Consider the following 19,828-nt stretch of genomic DNA (forward strand, 5'->3'; position numbering starts at 1 on the left):
GATTCGTGGTTCAGATACTGTACCGTGAGAGGGTTTTCGGTATACAGATGTTTACCACTTAGTGTTGATCCTCTTCATCATTACATCTAAGAATGGCAATTCGTTGAGAACTTCCTTCTCCATTGTGAAAGTGAGGGAATATCTTACGCTGTTGTTGTTTCAGGAAGGCGTCTAGTTCAACATTCTCATGGTTCTATAATATGAAGGTGTCGTGAACGTATCTCAACCAGACACGAGGTTTCTTGTGAGCTTCTTCAATGGCCAGAGTTTCAAACCACTCTATAAATATGTTGGCTATGGTTGGCTGGCTATGGTATGATAATATTTTAAGAAGCTCAGCGACTGTTACATGTAAAAACTTGAAAATTCCATATTCAGTACAACGTATCGTTTTGGAGTAGTAACAAACCTTTCAACAAAATAAGAAAGCAGATTGTATATCACAGAACGGAGAGATTTGCGATTATTCCTAACAAAACTGAAGCTAAATACGGATAATCTGCAGTCAATCCATCAAGAAGTACATCCCTCCCATTAAAATTAGGACTAGGTCTATAATGAAAAACAGTTTGGGAACCTCTGAGTTAAAGAAACACTAGGCATATACTAATCGATAATATACCCAAGCCGGATAACTTCAATAGCGACAATTTGAAATCTTATGAAAATACTCAGTTAATTTATCGAAACCACTTGAAAATAGAAAGTCACGAGACGATGAAAATATCTACAAATAGTCAAACCAATATTTTTTCGGCCGCGAAGGAATACTTACCACATGTGGTTGACTTGATCAACGTTCCAACAACTGACTGACATATAATGAGAATCCAATTGAGTATGTTTATTGAGATGACTCCAATGGGAGGAAACATCCCATAATATCGAAATTTGAGCTATCATCAACAAACTCAATGAGGCTGACGTATGCACACCGCATGTATTTCATTCACGTCATTAGTTTCAAGAAATTCGTCCATTGTGCCGTCATTCGGAAATCTACTAATGTTTTTGCTATGTCAATAAATTCAACATTCCTGCTCCTTTCATTTCATCTACTGTATACCACAATCCATCTTTTACTAGCAAATATATGACTTGGTGCGCCCTTTCGACATGTCGCAGTCTTTGTGTTTTTTTCTGTCAATAAATTGAGCATCGCTGTCCTTTCTATTCCATTTCATTTTTCTCACGATTTGTCAATTAATAATGAAAATATGTCTTTTCAATATGCTGTCATATTTGTTTCTTCTTTACCACTCGCTGACATCATCACCTTACCACTCATACATATAACCGTTCGTCTCACTCTTACACAAATTAATTATTAATACAGATGGTGTCCTTCTGACATGTCGCCATGTTGGTTTTTTTGTCAATAAATTCACCATGCTTCCACTTTCATTTGATGTACTGCACGTAAGAATCCGACTATTAATAAGGAACTTATTGCTTAATGCATTTTTGGCATGTCGCTATATTTGTTTTTTCTCTACTTCACGCTGACGTCATCGCTCACTCATACCGATCGTCCCACTCTTACCCACCGTACACCTAACTCGAGTTGGGTGTTCCACAAGTTTGGCACGAAGGTCCTCCATTTGCCAACTAAAGCTTAGATTTTCTTGTCTGAATTCACTTGGAAAAATGGCCATACTGTCATATGAATATTTTTTAACTCTGCCGTATTTTTTATTTCATGCCAGATAACATTTCTCTGGTTTCAACTAGTTGCCTCGCACTGAAATCTGCAGAAAAAGACGTAGTACGAATCTAGCTCATTGAAGCTTGGCTTTGCAACAGCTTGGCTTTGGACAGCTTTGTTAATCTTTGATAGTCGAGGATTGAGTATTCTGTCAATACCACAGAGATCGTTTTCATAATTACAGATGCCACCGCTTCTATTTACTCAGGCTTGCCCTTTAATTGAGTTCAACAACCAGCAATGCATTCGTGGTTAAGCCTAGCACCACAACGCTCTCTGGTGTTGGGTTACGAATATATTGTTATTAGATTCTGGTTTTAATAAGAGCAATATGATCAGCATAGTAGAATTTCATCAAGAAAGTTTTTTATTTTTGTCAAAAACAGAAAAAGTCCTAACACCGTTCCTTGTTGTACTCCAGTTTTCATATTCAAATCGCTGCTCATTTTATTTGCAGCTTTGATTCGTCGAATTATTTTCAATAAACCTGCAGTCCTTCGGATGCTATAAATCAGCGTTTCCCAAACTTTTTTGCCTGGGGACACACCTTCATTGTGGACTTTTTTTCGCGACCCACATATTAAATAATATTAAGTATAATACACCTCTAAAAAATGGCAAAGATGATATAATTGAAGATAAATTACAGTACGAAAAAAGACTTTCAATTCAGAATCTTAAAACTAAACAAAAACAAAAAATTAAAAAATGAGACTTATGGAATTAATGTGACTTGTAGAACTGGTGCTTACGATTTACAAGAGATTCAAAGTTGGGTTGAAAGTTGAAAACTTTAAACGCTGGTCACTTTCCACACAAAGCTAATTTCTATATTTATTTTTTTAAATATACCAAAGTGGAGAATGCCCTCTCAAACAAATATGCGGTTGAAAACCCCATCAGCTCTTTTAAGGCTATGTTCGAAAGAACTGGATACTCTCCCCTAGCCTTTACTCAAAATTGGAAAAACAATTCGAAAGTATTAAGTGTTTTCAATTAGTTTCCGCCACCCACCCAAATTGCTCCCGCGATCCACCAGTGGGCCGTGACCCATAGTTTGGGAACCACTGCTATAAATGTTAAATTTTTGTAATAGTAGTTGATGATTTACTGTGTTGAAGGCCTTTGCCAAATCTTCAAAAACTACTGGCCACTTTGTAAACTACTGTATTCAATAATTCTATTATGGCATTATCAGTATTCGATTTTTTGATGAATCCGATTTTATAATACAATGATTTGTTTTAATTGGCGGTATCAATAAAGGTACGTATCACCCCGTGAGAAACCACAATATTTTTCAACACGATGAAATAATTTAAACTACTGTTTCGAATCCCAGAGTGGTTCACAATTCATATAATTGTAGACTGATACATTTTTTTGAAAAGTATACCCTGTATACATTTATAAACAATGAAAGCAGTACTTGAATTGGAAACACCAAGTTGGTCTCCACAAGATTACGCGTCTTACTCTGTTTCCTTACGATTGAATAACACTCAGGTAAGAGGGGATCATTACCGAAGAAATGTTTATAATCGGTGGAGAGAGAGAGAAAGTCGAGGGGATCGCCAAGAACCAGCGGCATGTCCAAGAATAGCACCATTCTGCATAACAGTGTCACCTCTGAATCTTGAACTTGCGATTATTTCTTTCGCGTTTTATACGATCGATCAAGATGCCAACCCTTAGGTTACTCCTAGCGTTGGCACTCGTAGGGGGTGCGTTTTCAAATTCAACCACCCCTTCAAGTTTCGAAAATAATCACTCGGAGAATAGTGAGGGTGCGAAGGACCCTTTATCAATCGTTAATGATAGTGCTAGTGATTTGAATAACTCTTCCCTTATAGTGAAAGAAAGCTTGGCCAAAGTTTTGGACTTTTATAACACAGAGCTTTTGGCTGCAAGTTGGGGTAACTTTAGTGTGAAATTGACACAGGGATGCCAAAAAAACGTGGGGGCTTATATCGAAGGGCTGAGAAAAGCTGAAGTTTGGGCGCTCAAAAGTAAGTTGATAATCTGAAATGACAAATCATTGCATGGATGAAGAAGGTTTATCCAAGCTTCACTTATTTAGTAACAAATAGTCATAATCAGATTGATCCAATATATACCCACCATGTAATACAGTATATTTGACGCAGTTAAATCAATATGTACAAAAATGAAACTCCGCTTGTTAAGAATCGCACCTTAGAAGGTTGAACCTCGTTAATTCATAGCTCACTCAAGTTTCTAATTTTAACTAAGGACGACCAGTGGTCATTTCATTTCAACCCATTATGTTTTCTCATGATTCTTTTTCATAGGGGTTACTCAATAAAATGTTCATATATATTTTTTAGTTCTATTTGAAAAAATGTCAGTAGACATATACGGTCTTAACTTTTAAACTTCAAGGTAGGTACTCAAGCATCACAAATGATTTTGTTTCATGATGAATGTGGTATGAATAACGATGAGATTGGAGTCTTTGGTGTGAAAGTTGAATAACTTTTTTCGAAATCAATTGTCCTGACACCAAACTGATATTTTTGCACTCGACGCGCGTTTCGCCAACAAAGTTAGCATCCTCAGGAGAAGAAAATTAATACCTAGTCTAGTCTGGTTAATCCTTTTATACTAAAATTTGTTACTTGAGGTTGTATACATGAAGTCCAATATGGAATTTCTCGGTAATTAACTACCTGCAAGTTCTTAGTAATTATTCTCTTCCTAACAGAAGATTGAAAAGCGGGCTAAACGGGATGGATCCCTTATCGCCATTCATGCTGTTCTTACATTTTGCTATTTCTAGTCTCTCGCATGCATCGAATAGCCTGGTGTCATGCACATGCTTAATCAGTTTCAGATTGTTTTCACCAATTCTGTGGTCCTTTTCTAGAGCATGTTGGACGACACTGGATTTTTCTATCCTTCCGTATTTCATGTGTGCACAATGCTCTTCGAAGCGGGTTTTAATCGCTCGTCGGCTCTGGCCGATGTATTTGCTGATGCAATCTTGACAAATGATTTCGTAAATCCCCGACCTTTCTGTGTTTGAGGGATCTTCTGAAATCGAACAACTTGGCAAATGAAGCTGTTGAAAAATACATTCAACTCACCTAGCTTTGCATGGATCAAAATTGTTTTCAATATAATGGCTCATATTATGAACGACTATGGGTAACCCATTGTCTCCATTTATAGCGAACCTATTCATGGGTAGATTTGAGACGGAAGCTGGAAAAAAACTCAGTTACTTCCCTAGGGTCTGGATCAGGTATGTTGATGACATATTCGCTGTAGTGGATACAAGGATAACCAGAATTGAGAATGTCCTTTCAGCACTAAACAACAGGTGTAAGAGAATAAAATTCACATATGAAGTAGAAAAAGAACGAAAGTTGCCGTTTTTAGATGTATTGGTCATAAGGAACGAACAGAATGAAATATAATTTGACATTTACAGAAAAGACACGGGCACTTTCAGATACATTCCCAATGACTCGAATCATTGTCCACAACACAAAATGGCGGCACTGCAATTTCTGGTACACAGGTTGAAAACTTTTCCTTTAAAGACCCAGATATAGTTGACATGATAATTACAAAACGCAAGTTTAGGGAAGCTCTTCGCAAATCTTCGACTTTTGAAAAAGAGGAGAGTAACAACAAGTTTATAGTAATCCCATATGAATCCCAATACACGAGAGGGCTTCAACAGATATTCGATAAAGTAAATATGAAAGTTGCATATAAAACTTCTTATAAATTGCAACAGCTTCTTGGTAATCCAAAAGATAGACTAGAAAACACAGAAAGGTCGGGTTTTTACAAAATCAGTTGTCAAGATTGCATCAGCAAATACATCGGCCAGAGCCGACGAGCGATTAAAACCCGCTTCAAGGAGCATTGTGCACACATGAAATACGGAAGGATAGAAAAATCCAGTGTCGCCCAACATGCTCTAGACAAGGACCACAGAATTGGTGAAAACAATCTGAAACTGATTAAGCGTGTGCATGACACCAGGCTACTCGATGCATGTGAGAGTCTAGAAATAGCAAAATGTAAAAACAGCATGAATGGCGATAAGGGACCCATCCCGTTTAGCCCGCTTTTAAGTCTTCTGTTAGGAAGAGAATAATTACTAAGAACTTGCAGGTAGTTAATTACCGAGAAATTCCATATTGGACTTCAGGTATACAACCTCAGGTAACAAATTGGGCATCGTCAGTAACGGGCAGGCGGTCTTCCATTGAAGACAAAATGAGAAAAATAGGTGGTGCCACTTATGTTTCGCTTGCGTTTTCGCAGCTATTTTTATCAAGTACTTTCTTGGTTTTTCTCATTTTGTCTTCAATGGAGGACCGCCTGCCCGGTACTGACGATGCCCAATAGGCTGAAACAGCTATCTACCGGTGGCTCTTGAATTGAAACCAGTATGAAAATGATCAAAAAGTACTATCTATTTATTTTTTGATTTTCATGGAATTATTTTCCAGCAGCTTGACTGCATTAACCTTTCTAGATAGTGAATTGGATATTCACTATTAAAGAGAAAATAAACAACTCTATTCCTTTCCGCGATATGAAGTTATTGAGATCATAACAAAATATTATCATCACTGAATGGTACAAAAAACCAACATCAAGTAATAGATTTATTAATTATAATTTCTATCATCCAAATAAAATGAAAATCAATTTAATAAAATCATTAAAAAACAGAATCATCAAAATGACCCATCCCGATTTACGAAACCAAAGTTTGTCTAATTTAAGTAAAATTCTGATCCAAAATTCTTATCCTGAATCTTTAGTAAACATAATTTTATTTTGTGAAAGAACAACCTTTCAAAATAATAATTAGGGAGAAGTTGAACATAACAACGTTATACCTTCATTCATATATAAATCGCTCCCATATATTCAAGTCTTGACACCAAAATTAATGAATGTATCCCGAAATAATAACCTCAAAAAATCTAAAACAAATGTCACTACTATATCTAAATTATACCGTAAACTTAAAGCTCCAATTTCAAATAAACAAAAATCCAATTAAGTAAACATCTAGACCTCTAAGTAGTCGCATCACTTTCCATAAGAGCGACTGTAGACGAAATGTTAATTCTTGTGCATTAACAGAACATGTTAATTCGGAGGATCATAAAATGAATTTTGAAAACTCGAATATTTTAGATAGAGAAACCAATACAACTAAAAGAATATTTCTGGAAATGATACATCTTAAACAGATAAGAAACGTTTTAAGTAATTATAACTGCACCAATATCGAATTTCTACACTCAAATCGCGATCAATTCCTGAACTGAATACGACGGCGATAACCAAGGCCGCATTTCCCGATTTCTATTCGTCACCGTAACATGACTTCAAATTTAATTTTATGACTCTTCAGCCAATGATAAAACTCGGTTAGTAAAAATTATCCAATACGAACCGCCAAGTCTACAGTCCACGTGGACTAGTTTGCCGCCTGTTCATTTTTATGTACAGGTTTTTATGGCTTTTGAGAGTGCCGACAACTTTGAGAGTGCACAATATCTTTTACTTCAACTATACTCATATTATTCCTTAATATATTTTTCATATTCCTCTGTTTAAAATACTATTACAATGAAAAATACGTTTGGTTGAATAGAATTTAGAGATTCAACAGTTCTCCAAAATCTCTCCAATACCTCCTTCAAAAAGGAGTTGTCATCAAATGTGTTCATACATTATTTCGCACTTTAAATTGAAAATGCAATATACAGGAGATATTAGTTTTTAGGGAAAACATCCCTGAAATATTTTCTTTTCAATTTTAACGAACTTCCTATGGCTGGGATCGACTAAACACATGAATTTAAGCACGTACTGTCATGGTGACACGAGCAGATTTGTCTCTTTTGGTCGAGAAATGGCATCCAATAAGATGAAAATGGGATAAGACAAGTGTCTTTTCCCGAAACTTCGAAGTACACTACTAGGAATGATAGTGTTTTCACTGTGGCATATTGTAGCAACACTATTTTGTGACATTTTACACTAATACTATTATATGATATTGGAACTGTTTTATTTCAGTAATGAATGTTTGAAATACAATGTTCATGAAAAAGTAGTTTCGGAAGGGTTTTCTCGTTCTTTTATTTCTTCCTTTCTCTGTTAGTTTCCCACATTTTTTATTTAATGATGCAGAAGTAGTAAGCCTTTCTTTTTCAAAAAAATCTCGAATTTTCTTGACAAAAATTGAACATAACCATTATCGCCCCACCCGCAGTGGCGGATTAAGCATTTTGCCGTCCTAGGCCCCGTCTAATACGCCGCCCTTTTTGAACAACAAAATTCTATATATTTTGATTCACAATTGTTATTAAATAAGGGTTTTATTTTATTCAAATATAATTAATGAATAATACAAAACAAATTTCATTAAACTCTAACATAATAAATAGTAATAATACACATTTTTCTCAAATAATAATATATTGCTCAATTTGTAAATCTCTTCTTTCTGGCTTCTGTCCGAGCAAAAGCATCAACTATGTCATCGTAATCAATTTCTTGAACTAGTTGAGCTTCAATAGACAGTAATGCCAAAGCATTGAGTCTATCTTGGCCCATACTTACGCGTAAATAAGATTTAACTCTTTTTAAGGTGGAAAAAGATCTTTCTCCGGAACAATTGGTAGCAGGAATACTCAAAGAAATACGTGGAGCAATGTCGACATTCGGATAGACATCTCGAAGATTTCGAGAATGCAATACCTACATTGTAGGTATATTTCTCGTGCAGAGCGTAAATCTTCTGTATTTTCTAGAGAATCTTTGAGCTGGCATTGTGAATGAATACATTCATTCCCTAATGTCTCTTCCAAATCATTAGGATACTTTGTAACTAATTTCTTCGCAAGGTTTTTCAATTCAGTTGTATCTATGTCAGATAAATTATCAAAAAAACTAAAACTCTCGTAAAGTTTCTGATAAGCACTTTGACGTCCGGCCAATTGTACGCTTGAGGTATCTAATATTAGATAATACACATTGGTGCCACCCGATTGTTGTAGGTTTTTATTACTGTTCAAATAATATTTGAACGAAAATTAGTGTGAAAAATACTTATCTTTCGAATGACTATCACCCAAAAAACCATTTTTCTCTCCTCCAATTATTATTAATTTATTTCCCTCTTGTGAAATATTTCTACCAATCTCAGATTCATTCGGAATACATATTTCACCGTATCGAATTCATCGTATTCTACAATCATCTACTTTCATCATAATTTTGCTCACGTAACTCAAAAGATATTAGCTATTAACTTGTTCAAGTGCGACCGAGCCAATATATTTAATTACCACGTTATAAAACTCGTGAAATTCAAATTTTAAAGCAACCTGAATATGTTGTTGAATTTATCTGAACATCCATTAATTCTTTTCGATGATCGTCAGTTCCCTGGTTATTTAAATAACCCTCAGTCAAATTTTACTTAGGAGGTTAATTAATAAGTCAAACGATGTACCTAAAGCATGATTATCAATATTCAAAGTATTCTCTCTTATTCGTCTAGTTATGAGAAATTTTTCAAAAATGATTCGATTAATGATATTTTCAACAAAAACCGGCTACGGAAATTGGTCTTTTTCAAACCGATTTCATCATTGATCTTTATGCCTCAGGAAATGAGGATCTACATAAGTTCTTGTAGGAGGTTGAAGAACTACAAGTAGGTATGATGTGAGGATGGAATCAAGAAGGATGCGAGGATGTTTTTCGCGAATGAATAATATTATATGAGCTCACAGAGGATGTGCGATTTGTAGGCGAACGACTATTTTTTTATCAGATTCACTAAAATAAAAAACCAATTCGGAAAAATTTACTTCTTTCATTGTGAGTCAGTTATGATATACCTGACGTAAATGAATTCAGCCTCCCTCCCATAACATTTTTGTCTCTCCTAGTAGTATTTTACATAGGAATATCAAGGAATAGGAACCGGTCATAGAAATGACCGGTTATTTGATTCAATTACTGTTCTCCAATTCACGTTTTGGCTAAAGTTAAAACAGCAGTGATCCTTACAAAATGATTTGTTATTTTGATCTTTTCAACATCAATTCCAATCAATGACGCAGCGGATTTGAACCAGGAAGATATTGTATTCTGTTCAATTGGACTATTCTTGTACCAGCCTTTGGAACTGGAATTCTTCCAGTTTGGATTTGGCGTCAAAAATGAACGCTTCGTTGAGTGTATTCGGTACTAGCCACTTACGGTCGACCATTTTCTTTGAACCGCCTGGGGTGGTTTTGGAGAAAACCGGGTTATACTCAATGCGGCTTGTTGGTTTCCCATTATTGTCAATTTCCTCCACAAAATATTCGAGTTGTGCTGCCGCTCGTTCATTTCCTTTCCAGGCCATATCATGACCAGCAACGTGGAAAAACTTTTTCTGCAGTCTTTCCGGAGTGTTTTCGTCCCAAAGCTCAATAATTTTCCTCAGCTCGTCTGCTGATAGTGCAGATGAACTTTCCTTTCTCTTGGTTGGATCCATTTGTAGCTTCCGGCGCTTAGTATTTTTTGCAGCTCTTGCGTTCAAAAATTATATCTCAGAGAATGGATTAAATTTGGGATTATACTTTTCAAAAAATATTTCTGTAACTGTTTGGCTGTGGAATTTCATAAAACTTTGATAGCAGCCTCCTTGTAGTCTGCGGAGTTCTTTTTTCGCATGTTGAATCCATAATCTTCAAGAATAAGCGCCAGTTTTTCCACGGGTATATCCGCTCTATCGAAATTATACGATTTTTCTGCGCAAAAGTATGTAAACTGCCACCATACGCTTGACTTCGATTTCCTGGTATTCGCAGGTGTCAACTGCTCAATTTCCTGGTGAATTACTTTCTTGACCGAAAGGAAACATTTTTTTACGTCGTGCCGCTTAACAGCTTCAGAACTGAAATAATAATTTCGAGGTTAGAGTCTCACTTATGTACCATGGCAACTCAACAATCAAGTCGACCACACATGTTTCGCTGGTGACCTGATGAAGAAAATAATTTGCATTGTTGAGAATGGAAAAATAAATTTTAAAAATATTTGATTTTCTAACACAATTCGGTGTGGAATTTTCTTACCGAATACCACGCGAGGTCAAATTAATATCCGGAATTTTTTTCTCGCTCATGAATATTTTTAGAAAATTTTCAAAATATTCATGAACTCAAAAAAATTTCCGAAAATAATTTGACCTCTAGTGGTATCACTAGTGAGAATATACCTACTTGATACTGTGATTTTTTTTCGAAAATGATTACGTCTAGGAGGCTGCGACCACTGAAAAACATTTGCTCTGCTCCTGTGATCTGATCTAGGAATAAAGTCAGTAGTTCTGCTCTTTCCACTACTCATTCATTAGCAATTTTTTGACAAATATTTTAATTATACGATGTAACTTCTATTTAAAATGTCACCATGATGGCTTGTTATATTATTCAGATAAATTTCTGTTTTACTACAGTTTTGATGAAATGAATAACCAAATAAACTAATGCGAATTCCTGAAAATCGTGATTTCAGGCAGAGTAATAACATGAATACGGATCTTCCTATTTATCGAAATTACTCCAATTTTTTTTTCTCATGTTAGTCTACGAGCCCAATTGTTAGAGTTGGAGATTCCGTAATAGTTTTTAGGTCGAAACTGGACGTGTTTTTGAATTGTCGGAAAAGTTATTTCACACCTTGCAGTAAACTTTAGATGGTCCACTCTGTATTCAAAGATACACTACTCGAGTTCAGGAAGTTAAGAATCAATTATTGCTACATTCACTCGTCGCAGACATTTCAGGTAAATATCGATTAGTACTGAGCCAGCTGTTTCTCAATTGAGCAGTTTTCAACGTATGAACTTTCGTTTCTTCACTAGTACAGACATTTCACAAAATATTGCAATTTTCTGACTCGTTTCAATTGATATATTTCAATAATCATTTGCCAAAATTCTGTTGTAATAATTAATGCATCTGGGTTCCTCGACGAATATAGAAAGCATGTGGTTCAACGTCCATTTCAAAGAAGACCTTGTTTGGACCATTAAATATGGAATTCTCTCCAAATATTACTGAATATTCAACAAGAACTCAAAGTAAAGGAAAAGCTAGTTGCTTCATTTGGATGACGAGACAGGTAGAAACTCTGAATATTCAGAATGATTCACTTGAGAAATTACATATTTAATGTGTCGCCGTTTTGTGACTCAGAAACTTTAGTTGATTCCTAGAACTCAAATTTCATCTGTTCAGATACGTTGAAAATATCTATGATTAGGTTGTCGTCGTTCAGGATACAATTCCTGATACATTGCCAAAGATTTGGTAGCATTCCTCAAACATCTCGAATATACAAAAAGCATATCCACTTTTTCGTCATTGGAAAAATTCATGTTTCTCCCTTAAAATCGCTCAACGATTTGAATAACTTTTATTTTGTGTGTGACAATTAACTTGACATTCACATTCATGTATTTCATGGCTTACTTCAAAAACAGAACATATCGCTATCATGTTTCTCGTGAAAATCTTCTACGACTTTGTAATACAGTATTTTCATTAGTTGATTCTTGTTGATTTCCTCATTTCCTGAACAGAAATTTTTGGGTAGCTACAAATTTTCAAAAGACATTTGGAAATTATGAATGACTTGGTATTGATACAAAGATTATTGGTCTCTCTTTTTCAAGACGACCCTGACAGAAATTTAGTTGGATTTCAGTGAACACAAATATTTATAATCTCATTGAACGACATTATCGACAGGAGAACTCTGGATTTCAATAACATTTGGAAATTCGAGCTCTTAATAAAAAATGATAGTGATGATGTGGTTTCGGGATGAAACGTTGGGAATTCAGTGAACACAAATATTTATAATCTCAATGAACGACATTATCGACAATAACATTCGAAAATTCGAGCTCTTAATGAAAAATGATAGTGATGATGTGGTTTCGGGAAGAAACGTCGGGAAATATAGATGTTGTGATATGTCAACGGATTTGTAATTATAATGACTACGGAAATATAAAACAATATACAGTTCCGTATTTAACAAACATATATTGATGATGGAATTCAATGAACGAAACGTTGAATTGAAACATGAGTTCACCCAGATTATAAAGCACATGAAATAAAGCAAAAAGTTTCATGGTCATTTTTTGATATTATTGAAAATGGTGGTGGTAGAGTAAAAAACTAAAATCTGTCATTTTCAGTTTTTTGCAAATATCTCACAAACTGTTTATGATTTTATGGATCTGAAAATACCATTGTGTTGCATCCCTAAAAAGGTAACTTTTGTTCCAATTAACCGTCCTTGTACGACCTACCGTTTCCGAGATAGCAATAGTGGTATCAGCAAAAAAAAACGGCCTGTATATAGTTCAAGAAATAAAGTGAATGTTGAAATTTCGTGCGTTACGATTAGCGATTTTTCGTTTTTTATGGTGGTATACTCGCTTCGAACATATTTTCACTGTTTCAGCTGTTGAGTATGTTTAGTTGGTTGATGAGAGACATGAAAGTTAGAAGTGTTTGCATCAAATCTTGTGTAAAAAATGGAATCGAATGCTCAAGAACACTTGGAATGTTGACCTCAATTTCATGGCGTTGAAATTCGTGATTTTTTCTTAAATTGGTCCGAAATGCGAGTTTTTCAGGACTTGCCAAAGTTACAGACTTTGTTGAAGTAATGAACGCCATTAGGAATTCTAGAGACATGTTTGCTATATTATATGAACAGATAAATCATTTTCTCATATGGAACAAATGTGTTTTAACACTCACTTGCATTTTCTTCAGCTACAGATGCTATTGTTGCTATTGTTGATACATAAAGTACATAAAGTGGTTTGAAATATTATAATGTTCAAGAAATTCCCTCGGTTCATTGCTACCAGAGAAATACAAATTGCTCAATTTTTTTTATGACTGTCTGGATGGAAATACTCACTTGGGATGGTAATATCTGTATAGCTAGGTTTTCTATAAACATTGAACTCACATTTATTCTGATTGTGTGTACCAAAAATGAATATGTTTTTAATCAGGTTTACGCCTTCAACGCCTTTGATAGATGCCCTAAACCTAACAACAAGAGAACGATTAGTAAATAGCCTTTGTTTTGAAATTTAGCATTATGTTCATAGTAGAAGAAATCAAAGACCACAAAATATCTAAGAACTCTAATCGAACCTACATTTCTTGATGAACCACATTTATGAATGATGTATGTTTTTTGTATTTTGTCAGAGTTAATTATGTTTTCATAAATTATTTGTCTTGAACGATGAGAATCCATTATTCATCAATAAATGATGACTACCTTTAATATTGATGTCAAAACTTATTCAGATGCACATTTTGGTTTTGCCAACCTAATAAATTTAGTTGGAACCTCCTTTTGTTGAACTTGGTTTAACATTCAATTATACAACGGAATACAATATTGAGGCGATGTTCTAAAATAAGTGAAGTTCAACTCAGCCTTGACTTAAACTCAACTTATATAACTGGACCTCATAGTTACGTGTATGTTTAGCAAAAACTATGTAGATACCTTTCACCAGTGTATCAAGTTTTCCATAAAAAATATCAACACCGAATGCAGAGTATTTCCATATGCGTTTTCTGTGTTGTGTGAATTATTTCAGATACTCATTTGTGTGTATACAAATATTACAAATCGATAACTGATTGTAATTTTTCTTTAGGTGCATACGCGCATACCGATATTCATCCTAATCCATTTTGACAAATGTCGCAACTAGGTCAAGTTGAAAACCTTGGCCTTATACGAGCTTGTGAACGAAAATAGAATTTGAATAGTGAAAGTGGTGAGAAAGGATTCCACGATCAATTAGAATGTTCCATAATAAATAATAATAATAGAATAGAATAGAATAGTTTATTAACTACGCTACATTTTCATGTTTGTAGCAAGTCAAGTGTATAGGTTTTCTCAAATAAACATATAAAACAAAGAAGTAAATTGTAAAAATGCAAAACTATTAGGCAACGCTGGGGTTGCCTACGTACATATATAAACAAATAAAAATTCACCCGTGATAATAGGGGTATTTGTACCACAGTACAATCGATACCGGTGAGTATGTTTCATCTCGAGTAGACATGGCTGACGTGAACTGTCCTAAAATGATTGTAGTATTCCGAGTCTGAGTAAAAACATTGGTTGAGTAGCAATTCCTTGATGGCTCTTTTGAATTTCGTGATACTTAGCTCTTTAAAGTTATTTGGCAGAGAGTTGAAGAGATTGTAATCAACAGTATTCATTTTTGATCTGGTCAAACGATAACAGCATGTTCTTACCTTGTCCGCATTTCTTGTGAAGTGTTGGTGTATGTCAGACTGTTTCTCTAGCAACTGAGCATTTTTTCTGATTTCCAGTAGCGTCTGATAAATAAATAATGTTGGCTACGGCATGATACGTAATTTTTTGAATAATGGTCTACAGCGCTCCCGGAAACCAGCTCTTGCTAGTATTCTCAGTTTTTTCTGTAGTTTGAAAATTCTCATCGAACCAGGAGAGTTCCCCCACAGAACACCGTAGCTGATGTGTGAGTGGAATAAAGCAAAGTACGTCATTTTTAGAATCTCACCGCTTGTGATGTTTTGCAGTTGACGAAGGATAAATATTACACTAGATAGTTTATTTGCGAGAAGATCTATGTGTTAGCTGAACCTACAGTGGTTAACTCAAGATTTTGAGTTTTGTCACTATTCAACTTCAATTTATTTGCTAGAAACCAAGTGTTGGCTAGATTTTCAACTTCTTCCATTACTTGTGGGATGTTAGATGATGATTGATCGCTATATTTCAAAGTTGTGTCATCTGCATAGAGAATGGACTTATAGGGAGACATGAAATTACATATGTCATTAACATAAATAACAAAGAGCAGGGGCCCAAGTATTGAACCTTGTGGAACACCGTGCTCAACAGGTTCAAAATTTGATGTAACACCATTACGCGAAACCGACTGATACCTGTTTGAAAGGTATGATTCTATGAGTGACAGAGATACTAACTCCATAATAATACAATTTTTTAAGAAGTATACTGTGTGATACACAATCAAAAGCCATAGACAAGTCAAAAAGCGTTATGGCAGTGTGCACACCCTTCTCGAATCCTTCAACAATAGATCCCACAACATCAAAGACAGCTAGAGAAGTAGAACGATTTTTGCGAAAACCATATTGACCCTGAGAAAAGAAGTTGTTGCTCTCGAAGTAATCATACAGACGCTTTTTCATTATTACTTCAACGACTTTGGAAAAAATAGAGATGATAGATATGGGCCTGTAATTGTCCAGGGAACATGGGTCCCCCTTCTTGAAAATTACTTTCGCATATTTGATAGCGTTAGGAAAAACACCTGTCTCAAATATAAGGTTGACCATTCCTAGAAAAGGCGAAATTATAATATGTAGGATTTCCTTAATGATAGCAGCGTTCAAATTTTGGGCATCTAAACAGTTTGAAGGTTTCAAACAATCAATCGCGCTCATAATATCCTGTTCGGTGACGGGACCGGGAAAAAAGGAGCTACAAGGTATTGGAAATTCTTCGAAATTAATGAAATCGTCCATGTCCATCTGAGGTAAAGATTTAATGATGGTATCCGCAATATCAACAAAAAAATTGTTGAAATCCTCGGGAGATATGGGGGGTGTTTTTGCAACAGCCTTTGTTTTGTTACGTTCATAATTTATTATCCGCCAACATGCGGATGATCTATTTGTAGAAGAGATAATAAATTCATCGTATGCCCGCTTTTTAATCTGTGTTATCCGTTGATGATATTTTTTTTGAGTTTTTTGTACACATTTATATCGGAAGGGTCCTTACTGCTATCTGCGATAACTTTGATACTCTTCAATGACTCTCTGAAAGATTTAAGAGAATCGTCAAACCAACACACGGGGGATGTTTGTTTATGAGCTGCTACTTTTCTCAAAGGAAATGCCTTGCAAACTTGAGTAGCATAGACATCAGTTATGTAAGATGCTAATAGATTAACTTCTTGAAGGCCAGATTTGATCATGTGACTTTTTTCTGACTCCAAGATTGAAAAGACCCATTAAAGGATGGCGTTTTGTGATGATTGAGGAGATCAAAACCTTACTGTTCTGTATGTTCCATTCTGAAAAAATGAAATTTGGTTTGTTGGTGTAATTTGTTCTATTCGTTACACAATCAAAATATGAATATATGTACAGTGTCATCCCCATAGTATGCACCATATGAGAAACTTATTTCTGTTTTTTCGTTGATCAGCTGTCGCCCTCATACGAACGACAACTCTCAGAAGTTGTGAAACTTGTGCGAGCTGAGGACTTACGAGGTCTTACCTTTTAACGTGTGATTCCTAACACGGAATTTATTAAGGGTTTTCCGACAAAATCTTATTCTTGATAAAAGTTTGCGCATCCCCTAAAACTAAACATGCATCAACAAAATATAGTAAAACACATGTAATATACGAGGAGCCTTCAAATATTTGATTTTGAGACAGGAGTAAAGTACTCTTATTTCGAAAAATTTCAAGAAATGTTGTTTAGAAAAGTTGTTTAACATTGAAAAACACATCTAGATTTGAAGTCATGACCATCTGAGTGAAGTGTCATTTTTTACACTATTTTTTAAATAGGCACTACGAAAAAAAAATTGCTAAAACGATAAATAGACAGCATCCTGTATAAGACGGTTTATTTTGAAAGCCTTCAATATTACGAATGACACAACTATGGTGTTGACCATGGTCAATTTTTTTGAAGACTAAAATAATTTTTAAAGTTTTTGTTGCGAAGTTATTTTAATTTTTTGTTAACACCGAAAAGTACTCAAAATTATTCAGTACTGTAACAAGATATTCAATAAAATCGAATCACAAAACATCAAAATAAAATAGGTATTTCGGAAGAAACTCGTTTCTTTTCTGGAGATTTTCTTGTCCAAAATAATTCTCCAAAATAATCTCCAAAAAATCAATGAGTTTGTTCCAAAATACCTATTTTACTGCGATGTTTTATTTGTTTGAAGGTGGTTGACAATGTTTCGTGGTGTATTTCATCAGTTCGGACTTTCATTGTCTGATATAATATAAAATGATTTGAAAACCCTGAAAAAACGATTAAAAAATTAATAAGATTAACCGACAATAACAATTTTATTATACGAAAAACTGAAATTACAAATAAATAATATACAAACAACAACCAAAAGAAAAAAAAATTTAAATATTAATAAAAGCTGAAAAATAAAAATTGAAAAATTATTATTAACAGAAAATGAAGAATAAAAATTAAAAGACATAACTTGGTTTGAAATTTTTTAATTTTTATTTTTCAGCTTTTATCAATATGTTAATTTTTATTTGTTTGGCTGTTGTTTGTATGTTATTTATTTGTAATTTCAGTTTTTCGTTTGATAAAATTGTTATTGTTGGTTAATCTTATTAATTTCTTTATTGTTTTTTCAGGGTTTTCAAATCAATGTATATTATATTAGACAATGGAAGTCCGAACTGATGAAATACTCGATGTTTTGTGATTTGATATTATTAAATATTAAGTTCTTGTTACAATACTGCATAATTTTGAGTAATTTTCGGTGTTACCAGAAAACAAAAATAATTTTGCACCAAAAACGAAAATTATTTTACTCTTCAAAAAAATCGACCGTAGTTTACACCATAGTTGTGAATTTTTTGTAATATTGCAGGCTTTCAAAATAAAACGTCGGATGCTGTATATTCATCGTTTTAGCAAATTTTTCTTTTCGTAGTCCCCATTAAAAAAAATTGGTAAAAAAAACTTCACTTTGATGGCCATGACTTCAAATCTAGATGTATTTTTCAATGCTGAACAACTTTTCTGAATAACATTTCCCGATATTTTTCAAAATAAGAGTACTCTACTCCTATCTCAAAATCAAATATTTGAAGGCTCCTCGTATATTACATGTGTTTTACTATATTTTGTTGATGCATGTTTAGTTTTAGGGGATGCACAAACTTTTTATCAAAAATAACTTTTTGTCGAAAAACCCGTAATAAAGAAGTTTCCCATATGGTGCATACTTTGGGGATGACACTGTACATTTGTGCATGTTCGATCCACGCACTAACAATGACTTCAAACCAAACGGTGAACAGAACAGGCCAATAAACATTATGTACATAATTATGTCGCATGTTCACCTTATAAATGGACGAATTGAGCCACCTTGTATTCCTAAGTGATAAATGGCTATGTATTAAATGTAGGTATTTTTTTTTCTCAACATCGCAAACAATAATAAATTCGAAAATGTCATTGAAAAAAGAAATTCTTTTACAAGAATTTCGTCCCAAATGATTTCGACCCGGTCAGTTCAAGTGGGTTACTTATTAGACGCAGCTGAATTATTGAATGAAAATATCGATTGGTATTACATAATTAATTTCTCGAATATTTAGCACGTAACAGAGTACAGATATTGGGTGAAAGTATTCAATATTAGAATAATGAAAGTTATGTTGTTCCTCCGGATTTTCGTAATTTACTGTACAAATAGAAATAAGTGCCACTTTCAACGCCCATACGACTGAACGAATTTATTTTAATTATGAAGTTATGATAAAGAATGATTTTGCTTGACGGACTTGAAAGTGAAAGATAGTCATATGTCCAGTTATCTCGATTAGAAAAAATCTCTATTTCAAGAGAAAATTCTGAAAGTTTGAACTGAAAATAAAACACCGAGAAGATGTCATTTGTTTAGTCCACCGGATCTCTAGAAGAATGGGAACGGAACTCTAGAACAAACACAGATCAAATTAGGCTACCCCAATTCAATTGACATTCAGTGATCCCACAAAAGAGTCCAGTGGAAATAATTCTGGTAAACGATCAGGACTCTATTGGATCTCTTCGATTTTAATGATTTTCTCCAATCGAGAATTGATTTCAAATGTAAGTCAAAGCAGGAGCCAATGACAGAGTAATCAACAGGATTGGTCACCTTTGTACAAAATAAAAGAAAGGATAGAAGGGA

At 34.3% G+C, this 19,828-nt stretch overlaps 1 protein-coding gene across 2 annotated transcripts in view; it reads left to right on the forward strand.

Annotated features, from left to right (window-relative positions):
• The first annotated feature begins 3,275 nt into the window (after positions 1-3,275).
• LOC111505808 (nose resistant to fluoxetine protein 6) overlaps positions 3,276-19,828 on the forward strand; it is an 89,707-nt gene continuing 73,154 nt past the window's right edge. For both annotated transcript variants that reach the window (XR_012465261.1, XM_074174381.1), the window contains exon 1: positions 3,276-3,714. Coding sequence is in view for 1 of the 2 variants with exons in the window: in XM_074174381.1 (XP_074030482.1) it covers positions 3,387-3,714 (328 nt within the window). In the remaining variant the exon portion in view is untranslated. The remainder of the gene's footprint in view (positions 3,715-19,828) is intronic.

This window comes from Leptinotarsa decemlineata, unplaced genomic scaffold, assembly GCF_025532065.1.
Source record: "Leptinotarsa decemlineata unplaced genomic scaffold, Ldec_3_MD MMD2_tig00000576_RagTag_RagTag, whole genome shotgun sequence".
In the NCBI taxonomy this organism is placed as follows: Eukaryota; Metazoa; Arthropoda; class Insecta; order Coleoptera; family Chrysomelidae; genus Leptinotarsa; species Leptinotarsa decemlineata.